The sequence below is a fragment of the Triturus cristatus genome, chromosome 2_1, assembly GCF_964204655.1.
Source record: "Triturus cristatus chromosome 2_1, aTriCri1.1, whole genome shotgun sequence".
In the NCBI taxonomy this organism is placed as follows: domain Eukaryota; kingdom Metazoa; phylum Chordata; class Amphibia; order Caudata; family Salamandridae; genus Triturus; species Triturus cristatus.
Window position 1 is genome coordinate 484012593 of NC_140581.1, and position 21440 is coordinate 484034032.

At 43.9% G+C, this 21440-nt stretch overlaps 1 protein-coding gene across 7 annotated transcripts in view; it reads right to left on the reverse strand.

Moving 5' to 3' along the window:
• The window catches only part of ARHGEF28 (Rho guanine nucleotide exchange factor 28), a 1067585-nt gene that overhangs the window by 158352 nt on the left and 887793 nt on the right, over positions 1–21440 (reverse strand). For 4 of the 7 annotated variants that reach the window (XM_085632327.1, XM_085632324.1, XM_085632330.1 and 1 more), the window contains 4 exons: positions 11021–11144; positions 8967–9099; positions 3784–3839; positions 2043–2097 (listed from right to left, as the gene is read on the reverse strand). In XM_085632327.1, coding sequence (XP_085488453.1) covers positions 2043–2097; positions 3784–3839; positions 8967–9099; positions 11021–11144 — 368 coding nt within the window. The remainder of the gene's footprint in view (positions 1–2042; positions 2098–3783; positions 3840–8966; positions 9100–11020; positions 11145–21440) is intronic. The other 3 variants (XM_085632328.1, XM_085632325.1, XM_085632331.1) reach the window with 1 other exon arrangement.

A 21440-nucleotide genomic window follows, 5' to 3' on the forward strand; every position in this document is an offset into this window, starting at 1 on the left:
TTAGGCTGGCCCAGAAGTCTTACTAAAATTTGATTAGGGATGCCAAAAAACCTACTTTACCACCCAAGTGGAACAGGCTAATTTTGACCCAAATATTTTTTTCAAATCTCCAAGTCTGTTTTGCAACCTAAAGCTTTATCAAGGGATATTCTCCCTAAACAGGCCTTGTGTGATAAGATATCTACCTTTTTCGAAGAAAATATTTTAACAATTCAACATGGCTTTGTTCCACTTGTCCAAGACTAAGCAAGTCACATGGAAAGAGGCATTGAATGCCCTGCAACCTCAATTTACCCTATCCACTTCACCACAATAACAACAAGCTATCCTCTCATGTAAGTCTGGCTCTCCTCAAGATCCATGCCTGCTGGCCATTCTGCACAAGGCCATTGATATCGTGAATACGGTTATTAACCAGATAAAAATACTTCAATTTCTTTGGAGGAAGTCCCAGGACCTTGAAATGTGGCAGTGGTCAAATTGCTTTTAAAAAAACCTTTGGCGGACCCCTCGTTTCTGGCCAACTTCAGGCCTTTTTTGCTGCTTACAGTACTATGAAAAAAATTAAAGAAAATAATGAACGCTCAACTTACCACCTATTTGAAAATTCTAAAGCACTACATTTCTGTCAATCCAGCTTTAAGACCCAAGAGCTCCATAGAGTCTGCCCTGCTAGAAGTCTCCAAGACTATTATGATGATGTTCAATACTGTTAATAACACAGTTTTGATCCTATTGGATCTAATAGCAGCGTTAGACCTGATTTCTCGTCCCATACTCTTTTAGCGTATTTTTGACAGGGGCACCTCCGGCAAAGGCTGAGTGTGGTTTAGATTCTTCTTGGCCGACAGGAAACAATCAGTATCTATCGGACAGCATTCATTGGAAGAGAGCTCAGTAGCCTTTCATGTCCCACAGGGCTCATCGCTTAGTCCTTCTTTATTTTAACATTTATATAACCCCTTTGATACCTTTGATTACTTCATGTGGAATTGCAACCACGTCCTATGCTGACCACACACAATTGATCCTATCTCTAGATAAGGATTCCTTTGGGTTCAAACTGAATTTTAAGAACTATTTTGCAAGCATTATTTGTTGGATGGAAAAAAATCACTTAAAATGAAAGACTAACAAAAAAGAAATTCTTTTGTTCAAGAAATAAATCAAATCTGTTTACCCCTATGATGTGGTGATTGGATTTGGTGGCCCTTCCTCCATCCACAGTAGAAGTGGAATAAAATTTGGGAGTCAAATTTGATAATGCACTTTCTTTGTGGCCACAAGCACTATCAGTGGCTGGTACGTTCTTTTCATTGATGAAATCTTGAAAAAAAAATTCCTTGGCTTCCTCCCCCTAGCCGCAGGGGAAAAAGTGGCCTTTGTGCTTATAACATGAATGCTGGATTATTGCAATAGCCCATATGCAAGGAGTTCAAAGCAACTGCTTCATAAACTCCAGATTCGGCTGCCATACGGGTGCATAAACTCCCCAAATATAGTTCAGCATCTAAAGCACTAGGGCGAGTTGCATTGGCTAACGATTCATACAAGGATCTTATTTAAGATTCTAATTCTGGTGTTCAGAGCTTTTCATGCTACAAGTCCTAAATATCTAACTGCCATTATAGGCCAATCTGTTAAAACCTCCTACTTTAAGGCTTAAATCTTGCAGAGGCAAATCATTTACGGCCCCAGGATCAAAAACCTGGAACCAACTTCCAGGACCGCTTTGGTTCATTGAGAACAAAGCTAGCTTTAGGAAGAATATGAAGACATGGCTCTTCCTTGAGCCAGATACACTGAGCCGCTCTATAATATAGTTGGGTATGGGCATTTATTTATTTTCTTTCTATCCTGTTTTCCCTTTTCGTCTGTCTCCTTGTGTATTCTTCTTATACTTTCTCATTGAGGAATTGGTGTCTGAGGTAGGGCCAGGATGCTCATGTTTGAGTGATCATGCCCTCTATAAATACTACATTCATTAATTCAAGTATTTTAATGCAGAATATGTTCTCCATGACATCTAACAAGTCACTTACTTGTGGAAATAGTCTGTTGTCTAGGTTTAGTTTGATTTTTCTCTTTGCTTTTCTGCTGAGGAAAAATGTGACATTAAGAATAAATGGCAACTGCACTGGGAAACTGAATATCATATTGTCAACAAGTTGCATTTTCTACAACTAAACAGATTAAAATGTATCAGAACATTAAGCAAGTACACAGGAAGTCAATTTGTCTAACAATATTATATTACTAAAAATAAATAAACAAAAGTATGAAATCAACTGAACCAATGAACACGTTTAACTTTTATGAATTATAATTTTGCTCATGAACAGTTCATACAAATAGATGCAGATGCATTCCATTAAAAAAAGTTTACCAATACGAGACTAATTGTAGCAACTATAATAATAAGGTCACAGCATTAAAAACTCAATTAGTTATGTTTTGTTTGTGTAGGTCTATAAAACACAATTTACCTATTCAGTTTTTAAATCATTTTTGCTTTACACTAGCCCCAAAAGTATATCGAAGATTACCATTTGTCTCTTTTAAAAATGATCCTGTCCAAATTATTTAAGACTCCCACATATCATTCAAAAGGAAACCCCCTGTATAGTTGTAAGATCCAAAACACAATAAATAATGTCAGCTTACGTTTCTTGAACAATACCTTTATCAAATGATTTACATATAGACTAATTACAGACTCAAAAATATGAGTAATCATAAAAGGGGCACGACACAGTGTGTGACTCTTTGAGTGAGGATCTGAGCATTGACTATAGAAGCTGATGATTTAACTCTTTGAATTATTGAACGGCCAACACCCTCGAAATTGTGCATATTTGTTTATCAATTTGTTTGAACTCAATAATAAATGATCAGTAGTGTGTGAAAAATGTTACAGCAATAAAAGTATATTCTATAACATTTGCATGTTATTATTATAGCCTTAGAGCCCGCTCTAGTGGGCTCTACCGGCAATTAAGGCCCACTCCAGCATTAAAGGCCTGAGGGTCTTTGACAAGGGACTGGGCCTTTAATGGCCAGTACAGCCCACTACGGAGAGCTTTACGACTATTAGAACTTTTCGCCCCTAGAGGCATTTTGTTCACAGCAACAACTGTGAACAAACATTGAAATGCTCGAGCTCCGGGCTTCTACCAATCATTATAAGCCCGGAGCACTCTGTTGTTTTCAATGAAGCACCCAACATTCCAATGTTCTAATTATGCTTCTGTGCAATATAATGCTTTTGTATGCATGTTTACAGCGATTAACTCTAGAATGGTAAGTTCATGTATCCACCTTTTACGTCTCTGTCCAGATGATGGAGTGAAATAAATGCAGAACATGTCAAAGGTTATTATTCTACATTGATGTACTCTTGGCCCCATGGATTTGGCTAGCTGTCTGTCTTACCCAAGTATAAAATGTAATCCCCAACAATGTGATGAGACTGTTAAGGGGTTCACATGGACATTGAAGAGCAATGGAGGCATTAAAGACACCCTAGGGACAATGCAAGATCATTTCTACAACTGAGATGAACATGGGATAACTGAGAAGGCTTTAGGGTCTATCAGGTAAAACATTACTAAATCCTGGTGCCTGCTGAACTGCTGATGTCAAAGAAGGAGAGGTGTGAGATGAACATTCGATGGTCACAGTGTGGCACTCTGCAGATAAACATTATCCATTTTTATGAATATCAGGCACTCTCCTAATTTTTTATTTTTGCTAAATATTATACAGTCAATTGTTATGTTTTACCTTTGTACACAAAGGGGCAGAATCCTTGCAATTCTTGTGCACATTTACATTACAATCTGAAAGAAATAATCACAAAAATGACTTATTATTCACAGATCTTTAAGAGCAGGTAAAAGTAACACTATATTCAACGGCTTTTGAGCAAACTGAATCCCTTTATAATAGCATAAACTATGGGCCTGATGTGTGTACAGGCAGGACGCAAATTGCAATTGTAAACTGGACACATATTTTTTTGATCTGCCTGCAATGCAGCCTATTGCAGAGGGTCGCAAAAAGAACTGTCTAAAGAATACTGGTTAGAAAGGTCACTCTTTGTGGCCCCCTTCGTGTAGCTGCAATTATGGGGATGGTGGCCTGCAAAAGACAGCAGACCTCCATATCTGGGTTAATCTCACTTAACAAATAAAGAATATTTTAAAAGCAGCTCCTGTCCTTTAAATGGACAGGAGCTGTTTAAAAAACATGGGGGCATATGTATCAAAGAATGGTTTTGCGATTCTCAAATAGCGATTTTTAGAGAATCGCTATTTGAGAATCGCAAAACGAGATGAAATTAAACATTTGCAAATGTTTTGCGATTCCTTGGCATTCCTTAATTGCGATTCGCAAATTCAGAGTCCCAATTAAGGAATGGCTTCCCATTCATTCCTATGGGCCAAGAGGCCCATAGGAATGAATGGGAATTGCATGCGCAATTTGCGAGTACACAGTAGGTACTCGCAAATTGCGCATGCAATTTCAAGAGTGCAAGGGTTCCAAAAGGACACCCTGTTGCACCCCCGAAATGTGCATGTGTGCACATGTAGTGCACATAAATGCCTTAAGGGCATGTGTGTGTGCCACATGGCATTTTGAAAAATGCAATAAAGGGCATTTTTCCAGGAAATCGCAAATTACCACCAACTTGAAGTTGGTGGTAATTTGCGATTCCTTAAAGCAATATCGCAATTTGCGTGGGCTACAAGAATAGCATTTAGGGAATTGCAAATTGCGATTCCCTAATTGCATTTGCAATTTAAGTAATCGCAAATAATTGCAATTACCCATATTGCGAATTCTTAAAGCGTGATACATTGGAAAACGCATTTTTGCGTTCGCAAACAGGCCGATTCTGAAAATCGGCCCGTTTGTGAATGCAAAAAGCGTTGATACATCGAGCCCATGGCTTCCATTTGGAAGACTATGTGGTGCATGCGGTGGTCCCCGAGATCACGGTCTGCTCCCAGGCACGCGTCTGACACGATTCCACCCACTCTGCGTGCTGGTAATTGGCAATTCACTAACACATCTTTTTGTGAAGGTGGTTTTTGCATTGTGTGTTTAGAAACCACCCTTTTAAAAGTGGCTGAGTTTTTGTGCTCTAACATTTATGTGTCTCTGCCTGGTTGTGGATTGACTGTATGGATCTGAAAGTGATAGGATCTGGGGAATGTCTTGACCCAGGGGAGGAGGTGAGACAGCAAGAGGCTGACCTGCATCTGGAGTGTAGGGGGGAGGAGTAGCCCCTGGAGGCGAAGAAGCCTGGGCTGCCACCATAAAACAATGGCTCCATCCCCTGCTGAGTGATTAAGGATCCAGACCCCCACTATCAAAGGAATAAGGTGTCACTGGCAGGGAGACACCCAGAACTGGTTTCGACAGGGGTCAGTGCCTCCCTGAACACAAAGACTTCAAAGACATTTAGGGGTATAACTATGAGAGCTGAAACTCCTGAACGTTGGATTTGATCAAGACTGTAAAGGATTGAAACTTCATTGTGGTCAAGAGGAGCCTCTGCCAAGGAAGAAACAGCTGAATAGACTGCTGTGTGTTCTGGGGCTGGCCTGCAGTTTGCTGCTTTAACCAAGGAGAGGCTAAAGGGACTTTGCTGTGTGCTGTGTCCCCCTGCTTGAAAGGACTTTGCTGTGCTGTGTCCAGAAGTAACTTAACCAGAAGGGCCCAAGGTGAGCTGGATCCCTGTTGTGGAAAGTCAGGAAAACATAGGTTTCCAGAAGTGTCTCAGCGACACTGTGTGCGTGTGCTTTGTGCAGCCTGAGCCCTTTGGGAGGATTATCCTGTGATCGTGTGCACTTGGAGTTCAAGTGAGTCTCAGCGACACTGTGTGCGTGTGCTTTGTGCAGCCTGGGACCTTTGTGAGGATTTCCCTGTGACCGTACACACCAGAAGTTCAAGAGTGTCTCAGCGACGCTGTGTGCGTGTGCTTTTTGCAGCCTGAGACCCTCGGAAGAAATGCCCTGTGATCGTGGGCACCAGAAGTTCAAGTGTGTCTCAGCGACGCTGTGTGCGTGTGCTTTTTGCAGCCTGAGATCCTTGAAAGAATTGCCCTGTGATCTTGTGCACCCGGAGTCCAAGTGAGTCTCAGCGTCGCTGTGTGCGTGTGCTTCATGCAGCCTGAGACCTTCGTGAGGATTGCCCTGTGATCGCGTGCACCCGGAACTCAAGTGAGTCTCAGCGACGCTGTGTGCATGTGCTGCGTGCAGCATGAGACCTTTGTGAGGATTGGCCAGTGACCGTGCACACCCGAGGCTCAAGGGAGTCTCAGCGACGCTGTGTGCGTGTGCCCTGTTGCAGCCAGAGATCTTCATTATCGTCATCGGCCCGGAATCACCCAAGTCGCATCAGAGGCCCAAGTCGCGAGAGGCGGAGAGGAGAGAGAGGTGGCACCCCCCAGGTAACTTTTGTCGATGCCTGGGGCAGGGTGTGGGCTCGGAGAGAGACGCTCTTGGCCACTCGCCTTCTTGCAGTGCGAGCCTCTGTTCCAGCTCGTATCGCGGCCCGTACGTGCCAAGAAGTGGCAGTGCCTGAGCGTGGAGCTGCATTGTAGTTTACACCAGACCCGTGTTGGGGGCATATGTTGACGGAAACTGAACGCGAGTCAGTACGAGGGGCGGAGAGACCGTCTGAAGCACTGTAATCGGTGCTGGAGAGTATTAGGCATTGCATTAATTCTGCATTACAAACTACCTGATTGTTGTATTATGCATTGCATTAATTTGCAGAACGACCTACCTGATTGTTGCATTACGCATTGCATTATTTCTGCATAACGAACTGCCTGATTGTTGTATTACGCATTGCATTAGTTTGCTGAACGAACTACCTGATTGTTGCATTACGCATTGCATTATTTCTGCATAACAAACTGCCTGATTGTTGTATCACGAATTGCATTCGTTTGGAGGACGAACTTCCTGATTGTTGCATTACGCATTGCATTATTTCTGCATAACAAACTGTCTGATTGGTGTATTACGCATTGCATTAGTTTGCATAACAAACTGCATTATTTTTACATTGCAAAGTGCCTGATTCTTGCATTACGAATTGCATAGCATTGCATTAGGACTGCATAGGATCATCTAGAATTGCTCATTAAATATCGCCAGAACTTACAAGAGATGGCTGGCCTAAAAACCGTCCAGGGGGTATATTACAAATACGCTTATGTTGGATTTTTATTGTGTGGTCTCTTCATATATCATTTTATATAAACTTATACTTGTTTTTATATGAAACTCGTGTGGAGTCCTTTTGTGGTGTCACCATTGGGTCACTGGGAGCGTGGTTGCAAATACTTTACACATTTGCCTTGAAGATAAGCCTGGCTGCTCGTGCCAAGCTACCAAGGGGGTGAGCAGGGGTTATCTTAGAAGGTGTCCTTCCTTTCCCTGACGTAGAAGTGAGGGTCCCTACTTGGCCTAAGGTACCTACCTCAGCCAACTAGGGATCCCGGTTCTAACAGTTTTGTACATCAAGCTCTATATGTGCTTTACGTTATCTCCTGGTCTGCAAAATTGGAAATTGTCACAGTGTTTTAACACACCACCTTCATGCAGGAGTTTACTTTGTGTTTTTTTAGTGCCGCTAGTCACTGGATGACACAAAATGAATACAGGCGTAGCAATAACTCTCCTACATATGTACTTCTCATCTGCGATTGCAGACAAACTTCCTGCAAGGGAAACATAACATGCTAAAAAATTGCAAAAGGAACAACGTTTGAGGGCAGAAAGGGTCCACCAAGTTCAGCCTGCTTACCCATTTAATAACTGCTCTTGAATTACAGAACCTGCATGATCTCTACCTTCTTCCTGCTCACATGGTCATATTTATTTTACATCATTTGCTGCTGATGTCTTAGCCATCTCTGTTGATGCTCATGTGTATGGGCCATTACTATCAGATGTTTGAAAAGTTAAAAATCTTGTCCTTTACAAAACTAATTTAGGAAACATTAATTTGAACTGTCTGCAAAACCACAGCAACATTTGACTTGACAACAAGCTAGTAGGTACAGTCCTATACCTCATGGGTTTGCAAGGGTGCAAAAGTAGAGCAACCCATGGGTGAGTGGCATCTAAAAATATAGTGGACTTATTCACATTGACGACACAGATACATGTCTGATATGCATTGTTACGAAATAGGGAAAATCTTTTCTACCTACAGAGCGGATCCTGCCCAAGGAACCCAGTTATTCGATGGCTACTGTCTGCTCAGAATACATTGTTGGTCACTAGGCAAGATTGGTCTATTTTAGGCTAATCCAGCAATGGTCTAGGACGAAAACACATCATGCATCAAACGTGGTATACTATGGCTGTCTAAATTATAGTTTTGGGGGGATGGAATAAGCAATGCATCTTTTCCTACATGAATTAATACTAACTTATCTGCCAGGACATAGAGTGTTGTATTAAAAAAGCATGTAACACAAATACATTATGGGCATTTTCACCAAGTCACTGGTAAGAATCAACTGAAAATAACCTGAATTTTGGTAGTATTTGGATAAGAAGTGAAAACATTTTGAGGTTTCAATGCTGATGCATTTGGAATATTACAGCACTGCAGAGTTTAATACATGTTACACCTGCAACAAGCAGTTGCTTGCAATTAAACACCTGCTCCCAAATAGAGTAATGGACCTGAATTTAATGATTGAAGCGAAACCAAAGGTTTTTGTAAAATGTGATGCCATTGTCATCTGTTCTTACACAAACGATTGACTCTCTTGCAACATGAATAGTGTAGTTCAAATGTAGTTCTATAAATGAATAATTTAGGTAACAAAAATAAATTTAATTTGAACACTACAATTTCTAGAAATCCCCTTCCACAGACAATTATGTACAGTCATGCATTGATGTGTTCTATATCTCAGAATGTTAGCTACTTACGGGAGCATTGAAGGGACTCCTTTCCTAAAAGCGCCTTTTCGCACACCAAACATGGAATCACACCCGAATGTGTCCCAGCCACAAAGTGATGCCTGTTTGTTTTTTCTTTATCTTTGGTGTCCTTATTTTTCGTCTTCATGAGCAATGTTTACAATATAAGGAAAAACAAAAGAAATTTAGATGGGGAGAAGCAGAAATTTGCAAGAGGCATATCTTCATCACCCAACGTGTAACTCCTATAATTAAAACGCTTGTATATAGAGACACCCCAACATACTGTATCTTTTTTTTGTTTTATATAGTGCAAACTCGACCCAAAGGTATCAGAGCGCTTTCCATGAGCACCAGTTACAGACAGACATGTTCATTTTGATAGGCACGTGGAGATTAAGTGATTTCCTGAGAATTACAGAATGTTGAGCATCCCAGCCGAGACTCGAACCCAGTCCTAACACCAGGTTGACTGCTCTAGCCATTAGGCCACATCCTCTACACATTAAGTACAGCATAAGAAGAAATGGTTATACACGCATGTTATTTTTTATCCTCATGTTCGGCTCCTGCATAGATAAGAATCTGCCTTTGATGCCTTACGTCAAAAATACTGTACATTTGTAATTTGCTGACATCACCATCTGCCTATAGCAAGTGAGAATCAGATTTATCCATATTCAAACCTTTTTTGGTTTATTTTTCATGTATTCCATATTGACACTTGCTTGCTTCTTACCCTCATGCCCCTTCTTGCACAAAAAGAATCCTGCCAACAACACAGGCACCCTTGTACCATGGTACAAGGGTGTCTGCATTCGCGCTAGTATGCTCAATCCGCGCCATCACAGGGGGAAGGACAAGAATGCACCGTATTGGATAAATACAGTGCATTCCTACCCTTTCTCTTTGACGTAGGGCAGAGCAGCAAGGTGACTTGCTGTGCTGCCCTACACCAAATCTCCATAAATGAGGCCCGTGGGAAGTAATGGGACTACTCGAAAAGCCAGGTCTTCCGCTTCTTGTGGAATCTAAGAAGTGAGGAGTAGAGGCAGGCCATTCAATGCTTTAGGAACAATGTAGGAGAAGGCTCAACTTCCAGATCTGGTTTTCCAGATGTGTGGGATTTATGCTAGTGTGATTCTGGACAAGGGGAGTTGTCTGGAAGGTTTCTGGAAGCAGATGCAATTGTTGAGGTATGCTGGGCCAGTGTTATCTAGTACTTTGAAAGTGTGGGTGAGGAGCCTCAATTGTGGTTGTTTGTAAATGGAGAGCTAGTGGAGCTCCTTTAGGTGTGGTGTGATGTGAGCGTGGCGTGGGAGGTTGAGAGTGATTCTGACCACCAAGTCTGGAATAGTCTGCAGCCTTCTGGTGAGTGTTTTGTTGACCTTGGCATAGAGCATGTTCCCATAGTCCAGCTTGCTTGTGACCAGGGCGCGTGTGACAGTTTTCCGAATGCTGATTGGGGGCCATTTGAATATCTTCCTCAGAATCTTCAGAGTAAGGAAGAGTAAGGAAGCATAAGGTAGCAACGGCATTGACTTGGGTGGTCATGTACAGTTTGCAGTTGAAGATGATCCAGAAGTTCTTAGTATGGGGGTGCCTGTCAGTCCTAGCTCTGTTGGCCACCAGGTGGAGTCCCAAAGTATTGTGCTCTTCCCAAAGACCAAAATTTCGGTCTTATCGAGGTTTAGCTTTAGACAGGTAGTCTTCATCCAATTTGTTTGTTTTTACAATATCTAAGTGTACTGCCCTTGTTTGACACTTATGCTGCAGCTCATTGGAATCTGGCAACTGAAGAAGATTTGGGGGCTTTGCATGAATATATACTAAAATGACTTTGCACTTTATTTCTACCTACTGCAATAAAAATATAGAACTGTGTTGTAGGAAATTATCTGTGAAAGATGGCACATTAAAGCCTTGTTTTAAGACAAATCAATCACTAAAAGATCCTATTAGGATCAAAATTAGGCATTAGATTTTATACAATGGGCCATTGTGACTTCACTCACAATTCATGTGCAATGTGTGGTCTCCGTTTCTAATAGTTTTCACTTTACCTTGCTTTTATTGCGTGTGCTGCTCATTCTGTTCTTCAGAAAGCTCAGAGTACGGCTCATTGTGTATTTTTCAGATTCTGCTTTGGCTGGTGCCATATATTTGTCCCAGTCTTCCTCCTCAATCCTGAAAGACAAACAGAGTTACCACTCCACACCACATATTCAATGGTATAAATGTGACAAAACATGTCTAGATTTATATTTTACAACTCTGACACTACAGGCATTGTTGCCATGCAGGCATTATTGATGAACACAACTATTATATTCCAGCACTTACAAGCACTAAAAGAAGTACAAGGATGTTCAGCACTCTAAAGAAAGAAGAACTTTACCAGCTGGAGTGCTATCCTGACATTGAAAAATGACTTCTTTCAGCATTTGTTTAGTTATCCAGAATTACCTGAAAGACTTTGGATCATGGGTGTCATGCATCACCTACTTCCCAGTAGAGACATGAATCTTGTGCACCTTGTCCACAGAACTCTCAGTTGAACAATGCTCTGTATAATCTGTGTGTCTTCTAGAATTAGTTTTACAACAACAGCTAGGACAAGTAGATTATCCTAAATGCCCTTCAGCCGCTAGTTGTCTTGTGTCATTAAAATTGGGGAGGTCAGCATTGGGTTGTGGGACTAATATATTTATATACACACACACACACATATATATGCATACATATATACATACATGCACATATATACGTGTGTGAGTATGTATATATGTGTGTGTGTGTGTAAATATATATGTGTGTGTGTATATATATATTTATATATATACAGATTTTTTTTATTATGAGGCAGAAATACCCCCCCTTTATTTTATGTTTTTTAGAGTGCAATACAGCATAAACTCTTTTAACCACCAATTTAAAAAGACTAGACTATACAGAACAATTAACACTGGAAATCACAACAAATAGAAACCAGTGGGATGGAACTATAACCTGTGCCTTAAAGAAACTATACCTTGCTCCCCCGATATGCATAGTCTTGTCATCAATGGTTTAATTTCAGAAGTTGCTGTCATGTTATCAATGATGTCATAGATCATGTCATGACTGCTGTATATATGTGGGTTAATTAGCTGTACGTGGCAAGGGTGCACGTTATAGTTACTAGAGATAACTATAACTGGTGAATTTCAGTGGTATTTTTTTAGTTTAAAACATTATGTTGTCACTGAATGTTTCATCTAACTATAACTTTACTTTAACCTTTGTTTTTTCTGTGAGTTTCTAATGATTTTGTTAATGTAAAGCAAGATATAATTACAATTCCTAACTACAACATCACTTTAACCTTAGTTTTTTTTCAGGGAATTTCTAGGCTTTTTATTACAACGTTAAGTAATATTTTATTACCATACGTAACACCAACCCCATGCCTCCAATCAGGCCCTGCATCTAAACCCTTGCAGGAAAGCAACGCCATGAGGAGCACGACCTCCTGGCATGCACAGCATGTGGTTCGTCTGGCAGTTCCTGCCCACACTCTGACACTTACTTACTTTGTCAAAGAGTCACTAAACCAAAATATAAAAAGTGAGTCTATTTGTAATCAAATTAATATTTCAATAATTTACACAATGCAATGTTTAAAAATAGGGATTGTTATATAAAGGTTGAATGGCATTTTATTTAAAAAATCATGAAATCAACATATCTGTGAGTCTTTCTGTTAACAGTTTTAACTATTGCATTTAGTGGCCTGAAAAATGGTAAAAGAAAAAGTCATAGACATGTGGGTTTAAAAAAGAACATGTCTTCAAGTCTTTCTTTAAAAAAAATTCAGCCCAAAAAACACAATCATAAAACCAACCACAAGAGGGGCTTGCAATGGAAGAGCCCAGGGGTACAGCTAAAAGTGTTTTTGAAAAAAAATGGTAAGTTCTCCTGGGGTCATGGATTCAAAGACCCAGGAGACTTACTGTTTTTTTATTAGGTCTGGGGGTTGTTGCACTCCCTGCCGCAATAACAAAAGTTTGGCGGTGTGTTAAAGAGCTCTTGCAGGGCATTATGGGGCGCTCCTTCAAGAAGCAGTGAATAATTAATGAGTGGCTCCTGACGCTCATTTATTAATCGTTCTTTGTCTATTTTAGGGGTCCCGGGGGCCACCTGGGACATTGTGTTTTTACAATTTTTGGGGAGGGGGAGTGCCTGTTTGGGAGCGCAGTTAGTGGTTGCACTTGGTTAGCGGGAGTTGCCACAGCCCCCGCTAAGCGGAAACAAACAGCTATGTATCGGGGGGGGGGGCACTTCAGGACATAGGGAGCAGGCCCTGAGGGGTGGCAGTCCCCAGGGCCTACCATGGCTCTAGTTGGGGGACTGGGCGACCCCCCTCACACTTTTCAAAATGTCATTGGCCCTGGGCAGGTGGTGGACCCGAGGGGTCTGTGCAGCCTCCGGTGCATATATTTTATTTTAGCCCTGGGGAGGTGGGGTTCGCCTGGGCTTTAAATATCCCGAGGAGAGGGGTCTGTGCGCTGCCCCCCCATTATAAAAATGAAGTCCCAGAGAGGTGGTGGTCCCTAGGGGTCCTTGAGCCCATGGAGAGGGGTCCACATGCCCCCTCTCCTTGGGTCCCATTTAAATATTGGGACGTGGACAGCACTGAACCCATCCCGGGCCAATTTGTCCCCGGGCACCCCATGCCCCGGGGCCTGGCCTTTCTACTGGGTGCCCTAGTACCACCCAGGGCACCCACTATTTAAATGCTGGGGACCGCGGGGGGAGCCGCAAAGCCCCAGCAGTCTCTGCCGGCTCCCAGCATACTGTGGGAGCCAGCATTGCTGTTACACATAGGGAGCTGCTGACATGCAACTCCCTGTGTGTAAAAGCAATTCTGCTCCACATTCAACAAGAGAGAGCTTTTTTAATGCTCATGCATGTTGAAAGCAGAGCAGAGTTTGCTATGGCTTGGTGGGAGCGGTACTCCCGACAAGCTGTAGCAAACTGCAATGTCCCAGGGGTGGGCTCCCCAGGACATTGCTGGGGAGGTGGTGGTCCCTGGGAATGCGGGCAGGTCGCACGGTCCCCCTGCATTTTTTTTAAGCAAGCCCTGGGGAGGTGGTGGTCCCCGTGAATGCATGGGGGTTTGTGCCGTCCCCACTTCCATTAAAGATAAAGCCCCGGGATGGCGGTGGTCGCCGGGGTCATCTAGGGCACCGGGCGCAACGGACCCCCTCGGACATTATATTTTGAGCCCCGGGCAGGTGGCTTGGGTGGGGTCAGCATGGCCCCCAGTTTTGAGATTTAAAGTCCTGGAGCGGTGGTGGTTCCTGGAGCTGCGGGGGGGGGGGGTGCACCTCTCTCCTTTATTTCAGAAAAAGTCCCGGGCAGTGGCTGTCCCCCCATTATTGAGATTCAAACCCTCGGGGAGGAGGTGGTCCAAAGGGCTGCGGGTGGGGGGGGGAATCACGCGGCCCCCTGCATTTTTTTTAAGAAAGACCTGGAGAGGCAATGGCCCCAGGGACTGCAGGGGGGTCTGCACGGCCATTCCCCTTCCCCTTCCCCTTCCCCTTCCATTATAGATAAAGTCCCAGGGAGGTGGCGGTCCACACACCGCGGGGGAGGACATAAGTGCTTCCCCCGCATCAGTTTATTTGGTTGCCCTGGGGAGGTGGTGGTCCTTGGGGCATGGGCACCGCCCACATTATTATTAAACATGCCCCTGAGACTTGGCCCACCTGGAGGCTTAATGAAAAAGACTGGTGGGAGTCGCCCATCTTTTTTTTTGTAATCTTGCCACAGATTTGCGGATCTGTGGAAAAATGTTAAAATAAAAATGCTTATCAACACACTCAATTTCCGTGTAGGACCCCCCCCCCCCACCATATCTGGGGCGTCAGTGTACTCCTACCCTACCCTAGTTTCTTATATTTTACTATTTTTCCTGGACTCAGCTTCAAGCCGAGTCCCAAGATGGCTGCCACCACTTCCTGGTTGAAGTGTTGGCAGCCAATCAAATTTCAGTGGGGTCTCAGTAGGCTTTTGGGCTCCCAGATATCTATATTTTTAAAACTTAAATATTTCTGAAACTACTGTACAACAAATCACAAAAAGCATGCTGTCTGGACCAACATCTAGCTAGCTTTCTGACGAATTTGGCAGTACGGGCTGTAGTCGTGTTCAAAAAATGAAAAATCCCTTTTGACATAGCATGGGGAAAATGCTTTTTGGGGCCCCCCTTTTTTCTCGGCCCCCGCTTGACGGATCACCACTAAACATTGGCAACAGGAGCAGACCCAAACAGGGGATGTTTTTCGATAATTTTGTGAAGATTCGTCAAAGGCGCCAAAGTTACTGGCAAAACAAAAAACGCTTTGCCTACGGGACGCGCTATTGTTTCCTGCTGAATGCCGCTTTCAAAGGTTGCTGACCTGCCGTGAGGGGAACGGCTCTCTGTGAAGCTCCTACCTGGCTCGTGGGCTGTCACTCGACCTGACTTGGGAGAGGAACAAGAACTACATCCCCCAGGATCCTCTGTTTCGGGCGCCGCCGCCTGCATCATCAGGCTGCGCCCGGGGGGTCAAAAGGCTGCCTCTGAACCCGCAGCGCGGGACGCGCTATTGTTTCCTGCTGAATGCCGCTTTCAAAGGTTGCTGACCTGCCGTGAGGGGAACGGCTCTCTGTGAAGCTCCTACCTGGCTCGTGGGCTGTCACTCGACCTGACTTGGGAGAGGAACAAGAACTACATCCCCCAGGATCCTCTGTTTCGGGCGCCGCCGCCTGCATCATCAGGCTGCGCCCGGGGGGTCAAAAGGCTGCCTCTGAACCCGCAGCGCGGGACGCGCGCGGGCAGCGCCCGGGCGAAGCCCGGGCCAAGGGCGGGCCCGTCCTTGCCCGTCTCTGACCGATCCTGACTGGACTGGGCAACATCTCTAACGCTGCCGTGACACTAAATCTAAGGTAGAAGGGCGTATTCATCTTCGTCCAGTCTCGATTGTGATTGTTGCATCCCCTTGCTTAGCTTCATAGCCTCCCATCCTGCACAGCGAGTATTGTGGTCTAGTGGAGTTGTATTTTACTCTCATGTAATTGTTTCTTTTAGACTAACAAATATATTGGCCCTAGTATTGCACGCCCAGTACAAATGGCGTCTAAAGGTAAACGTGCATGCAGGGGTGGGTCTGTGACTGGTACACTCGACCATTTCATCACAAGAGCTGTATCATGTCTTGAGCACGAACTGGCTATTACTGAGCGTCGCTTGTCTGTTGAGTTAGCGCAAGCTAGACGCTCTTCTTTGGGTATTTTGGCTGGGGCAAAATCTCCTTTGAAGTCAGCGGTCCAGCATGGGGGTGAATTAGTACTGCAGGAGAATGTTGGGACAAGTCCTTCCACATCGCTCCCCTGCAGTGCCGTGTGTGATGCTCCTGGGGACTCTGGTGACTCTGCGATAATAACTCGCAACCCCCCTATCTCTAATAAATTAGTTATAACCCACCCGCAGACTAGGGCTAGCAAAAGAATTGCAAATCCCACTAATGCCAAGAGGAAACGAGTAGGGGTGTCCCAGGGAGGGAGGAAGGCCAAACACCCTAATGTTACGGAAAAATCACCAATGGGGGCTACACAGGGCGAAGTCCTCACATCTCCTAGTGAGAATATTTCTTGTCATATAGACCAGCCCCAACCGAGTAATATGGTCCTCGAAATAGAAAATTTTTTCCGTTCTCTGATACTTCCCGTGCTGGAAAGGGTTAAGCAAGTTAGTGAGAAGGTAGATAGACTAGAACAAACTGTTCTGGATAATTTCTGCTCACTGAAAAATGTTATTAAACTAGCTACCAAGGCACGGGATAATTCTGCAGGGGTGCCCTCTACCCTTCCTACTCCTCCGCAGACATCCTCTAACAACGAAGTAGTGCATGGGGTTTTACCCGAGGTCGCTCCCCCCAAGGTGCAGGTCATTGATAATTCCAATAGTACTAGCCAATGTATTGATAATTTGGGTGACAATCCTCTGAGAGTGCCTAGTACTTATGTTGGAAAAAAGCCTATGAACCAAAAAGGGTCCTGGGAACCTGGGGTCAAAAATAGTATATCGCCTAGGGCTCATATCCATCTGCCCCCTGCCTGTACACCCTATGTTGCTGTTTTAACTGGAGTCCCAGTACTACAGGAAGGTGTTCCGGAATCGTACCAGCAACTAAAGAACAAAGTTACGTTCTGGCTAAATAGGAACAGACCGCTTCCTAACCACCTAGATGGAAAGATCCTCTTCACTAGAAGGGTTAGTTGGGTAGGTCCAAGACCCAAAGATGTCCCAGGGGACTCAATTTTAGTCAACTTTGCAGATAGACGGATAGTGCAACATATTTGTGACCCCCGACTGGCTCGCGACCAGTCAAAAATTAGGGTGCATGATCTAGGGTTTTTTTATAATCCTTTCCCTGCAGGACTTAGTCCACATCTGGAAAATTGGGAAGCTGATGATTTGTGCTCCCCAGTAGCTTTTGCCTGACCGATATCCAGGCCGCAGTTATTTATTACACCCCTTAGTCCGAGTATACTTGTTGGAGGGCCCAAGTTTAACAAACATCTACGTTACTCCCCTGCTACTGGGGCGGACAAGACAATAGATGTAGATGTAGCAACCCCTGATTTGTCTATAAGACCAGAATGTGGACTTGAGCAGCGGTGTGCGAACTCTGCCCATGTTCAAGGCCAAGGAAGGGTGGGGGGGTCTATGGTTTCTTGGAATATTGCAGGCTTAAAATCAAAAATGGACTCACCGGATTGGCTAGGCTACATAGGCAACTTTGATGTCTGCCTTTTCCAGGAAACCTGGACCTGCGAGCCTCAGTTTCTACAGGGATTTTTGAATTTTTATGTCCCCGCAATCCAGGGTATAAGGGGTCGTCCAAAGGGAGGACTGACAATGTGGGTCCGACAGGACACATTTCCAAAGGCGTTTGCAATACCTACTGGGTCCGAAGATATTCAACTAGTGAGGGTGTCACTTGGAACCCTTGGTGATTTGGACATCTACAACTTGTATTTGAGGGACCCTAATAGGACAGGCTCCCAGGTTTTGGCTCTCCTGGTCTCCATTATCGACCAGTATTCAGGTGGGAGGCAAATCGTGGTAGCCGGGGATTTTAATGTCACCTTTGAACCGCTCCTAGACCCCGAATCTGGGTGGGGCAGTGAAGCTGTAGAAGACCAATTGTGGGGGGTACCTGCTCTTGACCTCAGTCCAATTAAAAGGTGGTCTGAGATTATTGTTCAGACCAATGCTCTCTGTTTTGAGCATGGTCTGAGGGCCCTGAATGGGCGGACGCCAGGTGATAAACAAGGGGCGAAGACTTTTGACAATGGTCGACATTCTAGCAGGATTGATTACGTCCTATGTAGTTTGCAATTGTGGCAACCAGCTCTAGATATGGTGGTTGAGGTTAGAGTTGAGAGTGACCATAACCCTATCTGTGTTGCGCATAGATGGTGGTCTAGTAATTGTTTAATACCTGTTGGAATGGTTACGTGCGTGCCTGAGGTAACTCTAACAAATGATATGCGTAGACTCAAGTGGGGGGAGCTCGAGCATAACACCCTGGCCATTGCTGATATAGATAACAAATTAGCTGATTCTATTGTTGAGCTTGAGGGTTTGCTATCCCAAGATCCAGGCAATAATAAAGTCACTGCATGCCATGAGAAGTTGTTTGCCGAAATAGGTTCCTATTTTACGAAGCCCTTGAGGAACAAGAATAAGGCTCCAACTAAGAAAAATAGATGGTATGACGGTGCTTGTAGGGAATCCAGGTCTAACCTAGTGAAAGCCCTGTTTAGTGGTGTACTGGAGGGTATCCGTTCCGCCAGACTAGCATACAAAAATGCAGTAAGGATGGCCAAAAAAAACTGGGATGAGCAACACTGGCTGGATCTAAAAAGCGCATGCCACACCCGAGATTCCCGGCTTTTTTGGAACATTCTCAAGTGGGGCCATGGTGGGCGCCCTGATAACCCCTCCAACTATGTTTCACAGGCAGATTGGGTACAATATTTCGAACCACAATATGCTTGTAACATTTTGTTTAATTTTGCATGGGTGCCAAATCATGTTTTCTATTCCCAGGGTCCCTTTTGTATCCAAGATGCCAGTAGGGCTTTGTGCTCAGTTACCAGTGGACGTGCCCCCGGCCAGGACAAGGTTCCTTCGGACGTCTTTATTCACAACAAGGGTAACTGGAGCAAGTATATAACCCTATTGGCTAACGCTGTGGCTGAAGGCGCGCCAGTCCCAAAATCTTGGAGGGGGGCAGTTATTATACCTGTATTTAAGAAAGGTGACAGGACGCTCCCGGGAAACTATAGGCCAATTAGCCTCATCGATTCTATTCAGAAGGTGGTAGGGAGGATGGTCTTGAACCAAATTCAAGAATGGATGGATGACAATAACATTCTGTCTCCCTTCCAAGCTGGTTTTCGGAAACTAACCAGCACGGTGGACCAAGTCTTTTACTTTGTCCAGCTCCACTGGAAAGTGGTGACATTGGGGAACGGCAGTCTTTATGTAGCTTTTGTAGACTTATGGGCTGCCTTCGATCTTGTACCATGACACCGGCTGTGGGCAGTTCTAGAGAGGCTAGGTCTCCCTAATGAAATTCTAACTATGGTGATGCGTCTGCATGAGTCTAACTATGCTAGGATTCAGTGGGGAGGGGCGGGAGAAGTTACATCTGAGTTCCCGGTTGAGCGTGGTGTGAGACAAGGTTGTACTATGGCTCCCACGCTCTTCTCACTTTATATCAATGGGATAGTTGAACTCATGCTCTCTGCTAATACCGACGCTCCAAGGTTGGCTGGTGTTTCCATCCCCATACTATTGTTTGCAGACGATACGCTTATCGTATCCAGAACATCTAATGGTCTGCAAAAAGCCCTTCGCCTGTTTGATGAGTTTTGCCTTGACCATGGTTTAGAGGTTAATGTGGCAAAAACGAAGTTTATGGCCTTTAACCCTCATAGCAGCTTTCAAGGGAAAAGAGTGTCTATGAATGGGCAACCCTTAGAATTAGTGACCAATTTTACATATCTTGGGTTGCAAATCTCAAATAATAATAATTGGCGTAGACATCTGGAAATGGCCTCCCTAAGATTTAAGCAGATAACTGGTGCTTTGACCAGGGAATTTAGTAGGTCATTAACGAAACCAATAAGCCCGGTTTTGCAAGTATACGAAGCAAAGGCCCTAAATTCCGTCCTTTATGGGGCGGAACTCTGGGGCTTTGAACAGCTAGCAAATTTAGTAAATGTGGAGCATAAATTCCTGCGTAAAATTATTGGTCTTCCTCAGAGCACCCCTCTGATCCCACTTAGGTATGATCTGGGCAGGAGGTCCATTAAGGATATTGCAAGACTCCGCCCGGTTCTATACTGGCGGAGGCTGTGGACTACTCCTGAACTTTCCCACTACGCCAAGGGCCTGAAAGACATTATAAAATCTGATGTTTTTCACAAAATTGGGTGGCTGAAGAACTTACATGCGTCTTTAAAGGACATGGGTATGGAAGGGTTGTGGATCGACCCAGCCTCTGCCCAGTTTCCATCCAAAAGTTCTCTAAAAATAGCATACTGGGAAAGAATAGATTCCCAGGTACTGAACAAAGCAACTGGGATGTCTGAGAAATTTTTGGAGTTCAAAGATTCCCCCTATTTGGAACTATACTGGGATGTGGTGACTAATGTGGGTGACAGGAAACTTTATTTCCAGTTTAGAGCTGGTTCTTTGCCCCTTAGATCTTTGACTGGAAGGTGGGCCACGAACTCGGAACTGCAATGTCCTGCATGTGGGGCTGCGATGGAAACATCTCCCCACTTTTTGTTTGTTTGCCCGGTACTTGCCATTCCAAGGCGTGTTTGGCTTAGACCAATGTGTAGATTGCTCGGGACAAGGAGCAGCACTGTAGCTCTACGCATTTTGCGCACTAGCTCTTTAACATTTGTTTCTGTTGCTCTGGCAAAATACCTGGGCTGGGCATGGGCATTGAGGAGAAAATTAATTAAGCGCTCCCTTGATGGTCCTTAATGAATTCAGTGTTTAGGTCTTCCCCACTTTTAAGCTGTACCAGGGACAATTTTATTTTAAAAATTTTTAATTACTATATCTCAGTCTGTTGTAATGTTTAATGGTTTTTTAACAAGACTCTTTTAAAAAGCTATTTTAAGGTATTTATTGAAATGTATGTTTTATATGTTTGTGTCTTTTATGATTGTACTTTTTAAATCGAATAAAGACTGATTGATTGATTGGCTTTGCCTATGGAAACTTTGGTTTTAACTATGGAAACTTTGGTTCTAACTATAACTACCTACTGGCGACCGCCAGTAGGTAATATATATCTATATATGTATATATACATGTATATCTATATATATAGATACAGAGAGCGAGAGAGAGAGAGAGAGAGAAAG